Source organism: Mobula hypostoma, chromosome 25 (assembly GCF_963921235.1).
Source record: "Mobula hypostoma chromosome 25, sMobHyp1.1, whole genome shotgun sequence".
Lineage (NCBI taxonomy): Eukaryota > Metazoa > Chordata > Chondrichthyes > Myliobatiformes > Myliobatidae > Mobula > Mobula hypostoma.
In genome coordinates, this window is record NC_086121.1 from 44,977,896 (window position 1) to 44,991,589 (window position 13,694).

The 13,694-nt window shown below is 42.4% G+C and overlaps 1 protein-coding gene across 4 annotated transcripts in view; it reads right to left on the reverse strand.

Annotated features, from left to right (window-relative positions):
* The window catches only part of hspg2 (heparan sulfate proteoglycan 2), a 546,546-nt gene that overhangs the window by 109,424 nt on the left and 423,428 nt on the right, over positions 1–13,694 (reverse strand). For all 4 annotated transcript variants that reach the window (XM_063033469.1, XM_063033470.1, XM_063033468.1 and 1 more), the window contains 4 exons: positions 12,419–12,570; positions 9,649–9,778; positions 5,135–5,275; positions 143–277 (listed from right to left, as the gene is read on the reverse strand). In XM_063033469.1, coding sequence (XP_062889539.1) covers positions 143–277; positions 5,135–5,275; positions 9,649–9,778; positions 12,419–12,570 — 558 coding nt within the window. The remainder of the gene's footprint in view (positions 1–142; positions 278–5,134; positions 5,276–9,648; positions 9,779–12,418; positions 12,571–13,694) is intronic.

Sequence of the window (13,694 nt, forward strand, 5' to 3'; positions counted from 1 at the left end):
CAGGCACTTGGTGAGAGAACATACAAATGAGAGGAACATCAAAAACAGGCATCATTGTTGTGCCAAGAAAACTGTTGACAAATTGCAGAGATAAATGGATAAATGAAGCTTACAGCTTTACAATGGTTTTACAGCTTTGTACCTTGTACGACCAGGGTCGTTATTCTGAATGCTGATCCAAACCGATTGCGAGCCACACATTTGTACTGGCCTTGGTCTTGTTGGCGAATCCTACTGATGGTTATGACAGAGCCATCGCCACTGATCTTTATATTGTCTGAAACACCAGGCAAACAGGAGAAGTGTTCGTTTCATATAGTATTATATTGCTTCAAACTTTCCTTGTGCTGTGTGCATTAGTACTCTTAATTTTTCCAAGTAGTTAAGCAAAATAGCAAGGTGATGGCTAACAATTTATCAAAGTCCCCCTTCAGCTGCCAGAAATCTGAGATCAATGCAGTTGGTTTGTTTGAAGCCAGAGCAGAACAACAGGGTCTCTCACAATAAGCTATAGCAGTTCCTACTCTTTATAAAAATAATTATACCTAAACCATTTTACATTACTAATATTAAAAGCTCGTCCTTCAACTCCAACACGATACCTCCGGTTAGTTTTCATTCTTTGGACCCCACAGTACCAAAACTCACATAATAAACCCTTGCAACACACACAAAAAGTGCTGGTGAATGCAGCAGGTCAGGCAGCATCTATAGGAAGAGGTACTGTCGACGTTTCGGGCCGAGACCCTTCGTCAGGACATATAATAAATCCTTTCTCAAATTTCAGTAGGCAAGGAAAACATACGTAAACAGCAAACATCTCAATATCACTGATCAAAATTCATACCATAACTGCATTTCAAACCTGAAGGAACACTTGTAAAGTTTGCTGGAGTGGAAATCACAGTTGTGGATAACTTTCTCTACATTAAAATAGGCTATTGTGAGTGGAACACAGTCCTGACATTAGAACATAGAGAGTACAGCAATGGAAAGGCCATTCGGCTCATGATGTGCCACACTTGATGCCAATTTATATTGAATGTCCTTCTCCTGCGTATCATTATGTCCCTCCATCCCCTTCATATTCAGTGTCTATCTGAAAGGCTCAAACTCGACCAACCTGCCTGCTTACACTATTACCCCTAGTAACCCTTCCAGGCTCCCACCAGTCTCTGTGTAAAAAGCTTGCCCCTCACGTAGTCTTTAAACTTCCTCCATCTAGCCATAAAATCACATCCCCGGCATTTGACATTTGACATTTCTACCCTGCGGAAAAGATTCAGACCGTACCCCCATCTATACCTCCCATAATTTATAAAACCTCTGTCCAGTCTCCCACCAACCTCTGACGCTCCAGGGAGAAAAACCCAAATTTGTCCAACCATTCCTTGTAGCTCATATCATCCAATCCAAGCAGCAGCAAGCTGCACCTTATCTACAACCTTCTGATAATGTGGTGAGCACAGCTGCACACAGTACTCCAAACGCAGTCTAGCTATTTTATATAGACGCAATATGACTCTCCTTACTCTTATACTCAACACCCCTCCCAATGAGGATAAGTATGCGAAACACCGTCACCACCTTACCCACTCACATCGCTACTTCCAGTGAACTATGCACCTAGATCCCCAGACCTCTCTGTATCTCAATGCTACTAATTGGTCTACCATCAACTGTATACTTTGTCTTTTCCTTTGACCTCTCAAAGTGCAACACTTCACACTTGCCTGGATTAAACTCCATCTAACGCTTTTCTGGTGTCATCCATAAAACCTACTAATCCACCTATCTGCAATTTCATCCAAGTATTTGATATATATCACAAAAAAAAAGAGGTCCCAGCACCTTTCTTTACTGAGAAAGGCCTACAGGGAAGAAGTCATCACCCCGACACAGTGGTGTCAAGTATAAAACCTCTCCCTCAATGTCACAAAAACAAAGGAGCTGGTTGTGGATTACAGGAGGAATGGAGACGGGCTAACCTCTATTGGCATCAATGGATCTGGGGTTGAGAGGGTAAACAGCTTCAAGTTCCTCAGCATCCACATCACTGAGGACCTCATGTGGTCTGTACACACCAGCTGTGTGGTGAAAAAGGCCCAACAGCGCCTCTTTCACCTCAGACAGTTGAGGAAGTTTGGTATGGGCCCCCAAATCCTAAGAACTTTCTACAGGGGCACAACTGAGAGCATCCTGACTGGCTGCATCACTGCCTCATATGGGAACTGTACCTCCCTCAATCACAGGACTCTGTAGAGAGTGGTGCAGACAGACCAGTGCATCCGTACTTGTGAACTTCCCACGATTCAGGACATTTACAAGGACACCTGTGTAAAAAGAGCCTGTAGGATCACTGGGGACCAAGCCATAATTTATTCCAGCTGCTACCATCTGGGAAGCGGTACCGCAGCATGCAAACCAGGACCAACAGGCTCTGGGACAGCTTCTTCCACCAGGCCATCAGACTGATGAACTCACACTGATTTGAGTGCATTCTATATTACATTGACTGTTTTATTTATTATAAATTATTATAAATTACTATGATTGTGCATTGCACATTTAGATGGAGATGTAACATAAAGATTTTTACTCCTCGTGCATGTGAAGGACGTAAGAAATAAAGTCAATTCAATTCAATAACACCATTGGTCAGGAACACCCAGCCAGAATAACAATCTTCCACCCCCTACTCTCTTTCTTTTATGGGTAATCTAGTTCTGACTTCAAACTTGCTTTTCACCTTGGATTCCATGCATCTTCATCTTAGAGTCAACTTACCATGAGGAACCTTAGTGGATGCCTTACTAAAATGCATGTAGATAATATCTGCTGCCTTACCCTCATCAAGATCCTCAACCATTTACCAGTGGGCCACGCTTTTCCAAATGTGCAGATATCTTATCACTCAGCGTCCTTTCCAATAGCTTCCCTACCACTGACTCATCACTCATCGGCTATAGTTACCTGGTTTACCCCTATTTCCTTTCTTGAACAACACTGGCTACTCTTAAGTCCCGTGGGATCCAACCTGTTGCTAGTCTGAACACAAAGATCTATATCACAGTTTTGTTGAAAAATACTTTCCGAAGAAGGAGAATACCAAAAATATTGACCAGTTCTGGTTTGCTGGCTAGCCCATCGGGATTCAGTCACACGGGAATGATCCTTCAGAATGACAAAATTCCATTATAGCCAACACAATCACCTGCACGGTCGCCCCTCTTTCTGCAGGTGATGGTGAATCTCTGGAATTCTGCGGGGTTGTAGAGCTGCGTAACTGGAGGGATTTAAGGATGAGCTAGATTTCCTTTCTATCTTATGTAGATATGTTTTGAAAGGATGAGTTGGTTATAAGGTGCTGGCACAATAAAGGAGAGGAAGCTTGGGCCAGATCTGCCACAGTCAGATTGACTATGGGGCAGCTAGAGGGACCAGTTGGCCTTGCTCCTGTACCAACTTCCTCACCTTCTGTTTTCTTGTCTGCTTTCCAGAATGTAATGCATGGTTAAAGGAATAGCAGAGGATATGAGGGAAATGACAGTGCCCACTGCTTATAGACAAGCATTATTTCCAATGAGGTTTGGTCATTGATTCCACTTAAGTTTTATTAATTTCTTTTGCTGCTGACTAATGCACAGAAGGCACCTGGTGCTTTAGGATTTGGCACCTTGTGGAATTCTCACACTCAGCAAAAAGGGCAGAAAGCATACAACACTCTCTGAACTCCCCACCTGTGTCTCCTTAATCATAAATACAATCAGTAATTTTAAACTAGGTTTGATTTACTCACTGGACCTCAGTGCGTAGTGAAATAAACTGAGACTGAATATGGTGTAATTGATGCAATAGGAATAGAATATTGTTATAATTTATTTGCATGTGTTAATTATGGAATTATACACTCATTGGCTACTTTATTAGGTATACCAGCTCATTATTGCACGTTAATCAACTGCTTGTTAATGCATGCAGACATGGTCAAGAGGTTCAGTTGTTGTTCAGACCAAACATCAGAATGGGGAAGAAATGTGATCTAAGTGACTTTGACCATGAAGTGACTGTTGGTATCAGACAGGGTGGTTAAAGTATCTCAGAAACTACTGATCTCCTGGGATTTTCATGCACAACAGTCTCTAGAGTTTACAGAGGATGGTGCGAGAAACAAAATACATTCAGTGAGTGGCAATTCTGTGGGAGAACACACTTTGTTAATGAGAGCAGTCAGAGGAGAATGCCCAGACTGGTTCAAGCTGACAGGAAGGTGACAGTAACTCAAATAACCACATGTTACAACAGTGATGTGCAGAAGAGCATCTCTGAACCAAACAACACATCAAACTTGGAAGTAGATGATCTACCTCAGCAGAAGACATAGAAACATAGAAAAGAGGTGCAGGAGTAGGCCATTCGGCCCTTCGAGCCTGCACCGCCATTCAGTATGATCATAGCTGATCATCCAACTCAGAACCCTGTACCAGCCTTCCCCCCATACCCCCTGATCTCTTAGCCACAAGGGCCATATCTAACTCCCTCTTAAATATAGCCAATGAACTGGCCTCAACTGTTTCCTGTGGCAGAGAATTCCACAAACATACACTCACTGGCCACTTTACTAGATACAGGAGGTACTCAATAAAGTGGCTACTGAGTTTATGTCAAATGAAGAGCAAAATACCAGAAGCTATCAATTTGAAATAAAACCAAACTTGTTGGAAGTATCCAGCAGTTTAGGCAGCATCTGTGAACTGAGAGCACAGTTAACATTTCAAATCAACCTCCAAAGTATTTCCAGTATTTCACACTTTTACTGTTGAAAACTGCAATCAAATGGCCTTCGGTAAAGGATCCCCACATAAACATATTCCAAGCAATGCCCACCTCCTTTTCTAATAGCAAATTGAACATCAATGGTTCAGGGTGGTCATTTCAGTCTCTCAGCCATGTTAGTGCAGGAACAAGGTGGTGATTTTCAAGTGATGCTTGTAGAGTTTCAGGGCCAGCAACGGCAATGCCCCAACAACTACTGCTATCAACACCCCCAACCCCTCAAAAATGAAACATTCTGCATTTAATTCCAGTACTGATCTGCTTCTAACAGAACTCTGCAGGGAAAGAAGCCATGTACCTGGTTGGTGTTGATGAGGTGTTTTCCACTCTATCGTGAATGGCCGAGCTCCCTCCGAAACGTGACACTGAAGGGTCACATCATTGCCTTCGATTTCTGTAACATCCTGTGGCCCGGGCATTATAACAGGTAATTGGTCCCCTGCAGCAGAATACATAAAAATATAAAGTTAGTTATGAGGGGTATAGGTAGGGTGAATGCATGCAGGCTTTTCCTCCTGAGGTCGGATGAGGCCAGAACTAGAAGCCATAGGTTTCGAGTAAAAGGTGAAATGCTTAAAAGGAATCTGAGGGGAGCTTTTTTACTCAGAGAATGGTGCAGGTGTGGAATGAGCTACCAGCAGAAATGGTAGATACAGGATGAATTGTAACACTTAAGAGGTATAGAAGATAGGTACATGGATGGGAAGGGTAAAGAGGGGTTTGGTCCTGGTGCAGATAGATAGGTCTATGCAGAAGCAAAGTCAGTATGAATAAAATGAGCTAAAGGGTGTGCTTCTGTGTTGATGTAGCCTGAGACTCTATATGCTAACTGCTGGAGTTTAATGAAAATTTACAAACTCTTTGTACTGGAAAGAAGATGAATTTTCATCTCCACGTCATGACAAACGCATCTGGGCTACTGAGTGATGAATTGAAATATCTGTGGCCAAGCAACAGCTGGCAAAATCTACAAGTAGCAACAAGAAATGCAACCAAACCACTTTTTCCTGTCTGATGAAGTTCAGGTCCATTACTTTCAGACAGAAGTCGTATCACTACTGTCTCTTTAACTCTCTAGCTGAGTCACCTAATAAACCACAACTACCCCTTCTCCCATCCCCGTTCTTACCCAAATGCCCTGCCCAGTTTTCTGTTCATATATTTATCATATTCCCTTCTGGACTTTACGACTGAACCTGCTTCCCCTAGCTTCTGAAGCACCAGGTTAAAGATCATGATAATTCCCTCCAGGTAAAAACGTGTGCACATATTGTCTATTCCTTTTGTCACGGTTGCCTCCCTGGCAAACACAATCATGGTGCTATACAGAGCAGAAACCCTGCATTCTACCACATTCATATCAGCTGCTGCAGAATTACACTGGTCCCACTGACGTGCATTATCAGAGCCATAGTCTCCTATGCCTTGGTAATTCAAATGTCGTCAATATGTGTGTTAATGCCTTTGTATTTTTTTCTTTACATCATGGAAGAAGGTATGTCATGTCTTCTTATGCATTTCCCCCTTGACTTTTTTCTCCGACATGCTTACCATCCCCATCTACTGCCCAACAACCCATCACGGAGCAATTTACAATGGTTAGTTAACCTAGCAACTATCAAGTCTTTGAGATATAAGATGAAACTCATGGTTGAACCCAGGTTTCCAAGGCCGTGACCCAGCAATTCTACCAGCCGCATCACTGTGCCACCCGTATTTACTATTTCAATATCGTAATAAGACCAAAAGTCATAGGAGCCCATCCAGTCTGCTCCACATTTTTCAAAACGGCTAGATTATTATCCCTCTCAATCCCATACTCCATAACCTTTGACACCATGTCTAAACAATAATCTAACTATCTCCAATCTCCATTTAAAATATATTCAATGACTTAGCCTCCATAGCTGAAGTGGGAATGAACTCCACAGATTTACCATCCTCTGGCTCAAGAAATGCCCCCTCATCACTGTTCTAAATGGATGTCCCTCTATGATGAGGCTGTGCTCTTTGGTTCTAGACTTAGCCACTATAGAAACACCCTCTCCACATCTATTCTGTCCAGGTATTTCAATGTTCGCTAAGTTTCAATCAGATCCACCCCCTTTCTTCTGAACGCCAGTGGGTACAGGATCAGAGCCATCAAATGCTCCTCATACGTGGGTAACCCTAGGTAATTTCTCAGGTAAGGCCATGTTTGGCACAGCTTTGTGGGCCAAAGGGCCTGTATTGTGCTGTAGGTTTTCTCTGTTCTGTGTTCTACATTAAACTTTTCATTCCCAGAACCATTCTCATTCTCCACCTATCTTTGTATCATCTGCCAACTTGGCCACAGAGCCATCAATTCGATCATTCAAATCACTGACATATAATGTGAAAAGAGGCGGTTTTAATAATGACCCCAGTGGAACACCACTAGTCACCGGCAGCCAACCAGAAAAGGCCCCCTTTATCCCAGTTTTTGCCTCCTGCCATATAGTCCATGAACCTCCTCCAATTCAGGTACACGTTTTCTCAGATAAAGGGCCCAAAACCGCTCACAATACTTCAAGTGCAGTCTAACCAATGCATCAGCAGTACACTCTTGGTCCTATATTCTAGTCCACTTGAAATGAATTGTAACATTGCAAATGCCTTCCTTACCACTCACTCAACCTGCAAGTTAAACTTTAGGGAAAATTTTGCCTGATATATCTGTTGGAATGTTCTGAAGAAATAACAAGCACGATAGATTGAGAATTGGTTGATGATGTGCACTTGGATTTTCAGAAGGCCTTTGACAAGGTGCCACAATATTATGAGCCCATTCTCGCAGGAACACAGCAGTGGCTGATTGGCTGGAGACAAAGTGTGGGAATAAAGGGAGCCTTTTCTGGTTGGCTGCCTGTGACAAGTGACATTCCACAGGGGTCTGTGTTAGGAATGATTCATTTTACGTTATATGTCAATGACTTGGTTGACAGAATTGATGGCTTTGTTGCAACGTTTGCAGACAATAAAAAGATATGTGGAGGGGCAGGTAGGTCTGAGGATATAGAGAGGCTTCAGAAGGACTTAGACAGATTAGGAGAATAGACAAAGAAATAACATATGGAATACAGTGTGGGGAAGTGTATGGTCATGCACTTTGGTAGAATAAATAAAATGGTCGACTGTTTTCTGAATGGAGAGAATATATAAAAAACTGAAACGCGAAGGAACTTGGGAGTCCTTGTGCAGGATTCCCTAAAGGTTAATTTGCAATTTGAGTCTGTGGTGAGGGAGGCAAATGGGATGTTAGCATTCATTTCAAGAGAACTAGAAAATAAAAGCAAGAAGGTACTGTTGAAACATTATAAAGCATTAGTGAGGCCTCAATTGGAGTATTGTGAGCAGGTTTGGACTCCTTATCTCAGAAAGGACGTGCTGAAACTGGAAAGGGTTCAAAGGAGGTTCACAAAAATTATTTCAAAATTGAATGGCTTATTATATAAAGAGCATTTGACAGTTCTTAGTTCTTGGCCTGTATTCACTAGAATTCAGAAGAATGACGGGTGACCTCATTGAAACCTATTGAATAGTGAAAGGCCTTGACAGAGTGGACGTGGAGAGGATGCTTCCTATGGTGAGAGAGTCTAAAACCAGAGGACACAGCCTCCAAATAGAGGAGAGTCCGTTTAGAACAGAGATGAGGAGGAATGTTTTCAGCTACAGAGCGGTGAATCTGTGTAACTTGTTGTCACAGGCAGTCATGGAGGCCAAGTCTTCATGTATATTTAAGGGAGAGGTTGCTAGATTCTTGATTGGTCAGGGCTTGAAGGGATACGGGGAGAAGGCAGGAGATTAGGGCTGAGAGGGAAGGGGATCAGCCAATGATGACCTGGTGGCCTATTTCTGTTCCTACATCTTATGGTCCTATGGAAATAGACAATTGAAGTTTTGGGTTGTAGCCCTTCAACTGGACACCACCAGGTAGATGGTGGTGCGTTCTCTAGCCATCACTGGCGTCACTTATCTTTTTATATCTGTTAATTACTTAAGGCTTGGGTGTACAGGGTAAAATTTCAAAATTTGCAAATGACATGGCAGATGGGAAAGTGTAGCAAATAGCAAGGAGGATGGCATTAGACTGCAGGAAAATTGGCGGAGTGAGCAGTGAAATGAACAATGAGTATAAGAATAGACATGGGTAATGCAGATTAAATGGACCAGTTTCAAAAGGCGTGCAAGAAAAATAAAGAATCCAGATACATATGGGCATAAACCTTTGTAAGTGAAAGGGCCTATAGTAATAGGTGGTAAAGCATATGCAGTCCTGGCCAACACAAACTTCTTGGAATGAATGGCCTCCGTATTACACCCCTATGATTCTACAGATCTGTGAGTAACTGGTTTTCAATTCATTTTGAATCTTTAATTAAACCCCTTCCAGTCCCTAATTACACCTCTAACCTTTACAGATCATCAAATATTAATCATTTAATGCTATGCATCCCATGATAAAAGTAATTGTAGTTTGCACCTGTGTCAGCTGTTATAAACCTCTCCATATTATGAAGTTACTGGACTTTGATTAGAACAGTTTATAACCCATTCTGTGCTCTTCAAAGTAATTACAATCCAACACTACTTATTGGCTTTGATGTCCTTTGGGGGGTGTTTGTGAAAAGTCTATTCGCAACAACAACTCACTGTCTGTGATGAAACACTGCTTAACAACCGTAAACCCTGCTTCCCATCTAGCCCAAAACAGGGCCAAACAATAAAACAAATGGTGAAATCAAGAAGTGACAAATCAAACAAAAGTGAAAGAGAATTGATTAGGTTACGTACTGGATGTTGTGGAGATGAGTGAGACCAGAAACGTCAGTTGCTCCGTTCCAAAGATGTTTTCGGCGCGGCAGATGTAATCCCCAACATCCTCAGGAGTCACCTGCAGAATCCGCAGTACTGAACCCTCCACCTGTTCACCAGGAAGAAAAGCACAAGGGTTTGCCACACCGAGCTGCCTTTATCAACAAACACAGTCCCACCGAATGGAGACAAGTTTCTGAGCAATGGGTTGTTACGCAGATAAATTTGATACTTGCATTGTGATTATCATATCTAGCCCATCCACACAGTGACATGAGCCAGATTCAAGATCCATCCGTCCTAAATAAAAGTTTTTCTTTTGAATGTGTTCACTCTTTCTGGGTCCTGGGTATTGTTGGGAAGGTATTAGTTGTTGTCTGCCCTTAACTGCCCCTGGAACTGTAAGAACTGCTGAGCCTCTGGTGAAGGTACTTTCAGGTGGTTATTGGATATGTAACCAACATCTGTATGCAGCAAGACCAGGATAACATTTAGGTAAGGGCTGAGAATTAGTAAATAACATTTATTCCAGGCAATGGTCATCTCTGGTAAGAGAGAATCTAATCAACTGTCCTTGAGACATTTGATGCCATTACCATTGCTGAGTCCCTTGCCACCTACATCTAGAGATCACCAATGATCAGCCACATATAGACAGCGTCTACAACAACAGGTAAGAGGCTGGGTATCCTGCGTAGTGAGCGATATCCCCAAAGCTTCTGCACTATCTAAGTAGCTCAAATTGTGGAGCAGACTCAATGGGCCAAATAGACTAATTCTGCGCCTATATCTCATGGTCAATCAGCAGCTTGACGAACACTCACCACTTGCATGGACAAGTCCAGCTCCACAGCCCTCAAGAAGATCAACGCCATTCGGAATAGGCCGTCCACTTCATTGGTGCCTAATCCACCACCCTAAGTGCTCATTCTCTGCTTTGCTGTCAGACAATATCTCAGAATGTGCTGCAGTTATGCTACTCATAACCCATGACCCTTAGAGCCAAAGTAAAGCAGGTGCATTGGAACACCACCATCTATAGGTTTCCCTCAAATATACCCACAACCTCTTTTAGAATTACAGCACTGGATCTTCGCCACTGGGTCCAAATCCTGGAAACTCCGCCCAAATAGTACTGTGGGAGAAGCTTCAGCAGAAAGATATACAGCAGTTCAAGAAGATGACTCACCACCATCTTCACAAGGATAATTAGCCCTTGACTATAAACATGGGCCAGTGATGCCCTGACCAACTGAAGGCAAACAGTGGTTGTAGACAGGTCATATTCTGCATGGAGGTCAGTGACCAGTGGTGTAACCATAGGACACGCAAAGCTACTGCACACGTTAACTCTGTGGTTAAGAAGGCATACAATGCATTGGCCTTCATCAATAGTGGGATTGAGTTTAAGAGCCGAGAGGTAATGTTGCAGCTAAATAGGACCCTGGTCAGACCCCACTTGGAGTATGGTGCTCAGTTCTGGTCACCTCACTACAGGAAGGACATGGAAACCACAGAAAGGGTGCAGAGGAGATTTACAAGGATGTTGCATGGATTGGGGAGCATGCCTTATGAGAATAGGTTGAGTGAACTCGGCCTTTTCTCCTTGCAATGGCGGAGGATGAGAGGTGACCTGACAGAGGTGTATAAGATGATGAGAGGCATTGATCATGTGGATAATCAAAGGCTTTCTCCCAGGGCTGAAATGGCTAGCACAAGAGGGCACAGTTTTAAGGTGCCTGGAAGTAGGTACAGAGAAGATGTCGGGTTAAGTTTCTTTTACGCAGAGACTGGTGAGTACGTGGAATGGGCTGCCAGTGATGGTGGTGGAATTGGATACGATAGGGTCTTTTTAGAGACTCCTGGGTAGGTACATGGAGCTTAGAAAAATAGAGGGCTATGGGTAACCCTAGCAATTTCTAAGGTAAGGACATGTTCAGCACAGCTTTGTGGGCCAAAGGGCCTGTATTGGACTGTAGGTTTTCTATGTTTCAATATTAAAGAAAGAAATAATTGTTCAGTGCTATTCACCATCAGTTCAGAGGGGTATGTTCATCTCTACACTGCATTGTACCTCAATTTTATAACATTTGGCACTTGGGAATTTCGGAGTGAAACAAGGCAAGTTCCCGTGCTGGTTGGAGGCAGCAACAGTACAAGTATTGCTCACTGTTTAATTTGCCTTAAAGTGCTGATGAGCGGAATCACACTAACATAGCTTTCCCACTTAATTCTGTCACAGTCACAGGCGGTACAAAAATCCATGGAATATTAAACAACAAAATGAATCCGCAGAACTTAACAAAAGAACAACAGGTTTCAAAAGTTTTTGTTATTTATAAAATATAATTGTATTGATTTACATTTCACTATTAACTCTTTATTTGTTGCTATATTGCCTTATTTCACTTGTTTTAATTTTCAATTTGCAGAACTCCAACCAATTAAAATAAAATCTCATCTTCCTTGACAATGAAATGCTGTTATTCGCACATTCTTTCAGAATAAAGGGAACTCAGAGCTCATTCCTACCATTTGAAGTTGAGGCCAGATGTTGGGGTGTGTGAATGCACGGTTGGTCACCAGGGGCACAACGTGGGATTGATCAGAGGGAGGGACTCCGAACACTGCAAACAGTTCAGTAGCTGCTTTTGGCTGGTAAGTAGCCGGGAAATTGTGGGTTGGATGTTCTGGTTTATGTCTCTGATAATAACCCAAAGGTATAAGGCAGGTTGTCACAATTACATACCAGGTGTCTATCGGTGAGAGAACCTGCCAACTTGTACCAAGTAATCATGGGCTCTGGCTGCCCTGTGATCTGGCAATGTAGCTCCAGCATGCCTCCTTCTCTTACTGAGGTGGGTGTGGGCCGCTCCCTCACTATCGGTGCACCTTCATAGTCTGCAGAGAAGAGATTCAGAAGAGTTATCAAAATCTGGAAAAATCAGACACTCCCATTGGCTGAACTGAATTGAATGAGGTCAACATAACCAACAGCGTTTGGTGCCAAAGTGAGGGCTGGCTCGTAGCATCCATGTTTCAAATTGTATTTGTTAAATATATCACCTCTAGACCATCTCATACTTCAATGCTCTGTTGACATCTGCAAACACTGAACTAGGTAGAATGTAAATTCAGCAAAAGGTTTGCATATCAGGACCATGGGTCAAAGAGGAACCTTCCATTTTCAGGTCAACTCTCTGGTGCACTGAATGACTGGCAGAAACACAGCGCCAAGAAGTTGCTCTCCTTCTTGTAACCATGGTAAACTGAAACTAACCGTTTTCTTGCTAAGTGGAAAGTTCTTAGATGATACTAAACAAAAGTTTTTTAAAAAAATCTTTGCTTTTTAAATTCCCTTTTAAATCACAAATGTTTAATTATAACTCCCCAAAATTGGTTTTAAGTAAACATTTTGCATCCGTTGGTGTCTACTACCCAGCTGACATGTCAGATCTAAAAATGCTGCTCTCCTTTGAGCAAAAGCATTTTCATTTAATCCTGCTTAAATTCCAGGAATGCAATTGTGATCCAGTGTCTATAAGCAAACACTGAGACTTAAAAATTTGATGGCATTATACATATTTACCATTTATGGTGGTTGTTACATCCAATATGGCAGCAGAGTGTGGAGAATTTATCCCTTATTAGGGAGAGTCAACATGGCTTTGTGCGTGGTAGGTCATGTTTGACCAATCTATTGGAGTTTTTTGAGGAGGTTACCAGGAAAGTGGATGAAGGGAAGGCAGTGGATATTGTCTACATGGACTTCAGTAAGGCCTTTGACAAGGTCCCGCATGGGAGGTTAGTTAGGAAAATGTATAAGGCATTAGTGAGGCCGAATCTGGAGTATTGTGTTCAGTTTTGGTCACCAAATTACAGGAAGGATATAAATAAGGTTGAAAGAGTGCAGAGAAGGTTTACAAGGATGTTGCCGGGACTTGAGAAACTCAGTTACAGAGAAAGGTTGAATAGGTTAGGACTTTATTCCCTGGAGTGTAGAAGAATGAGGGGAGATTTGATAG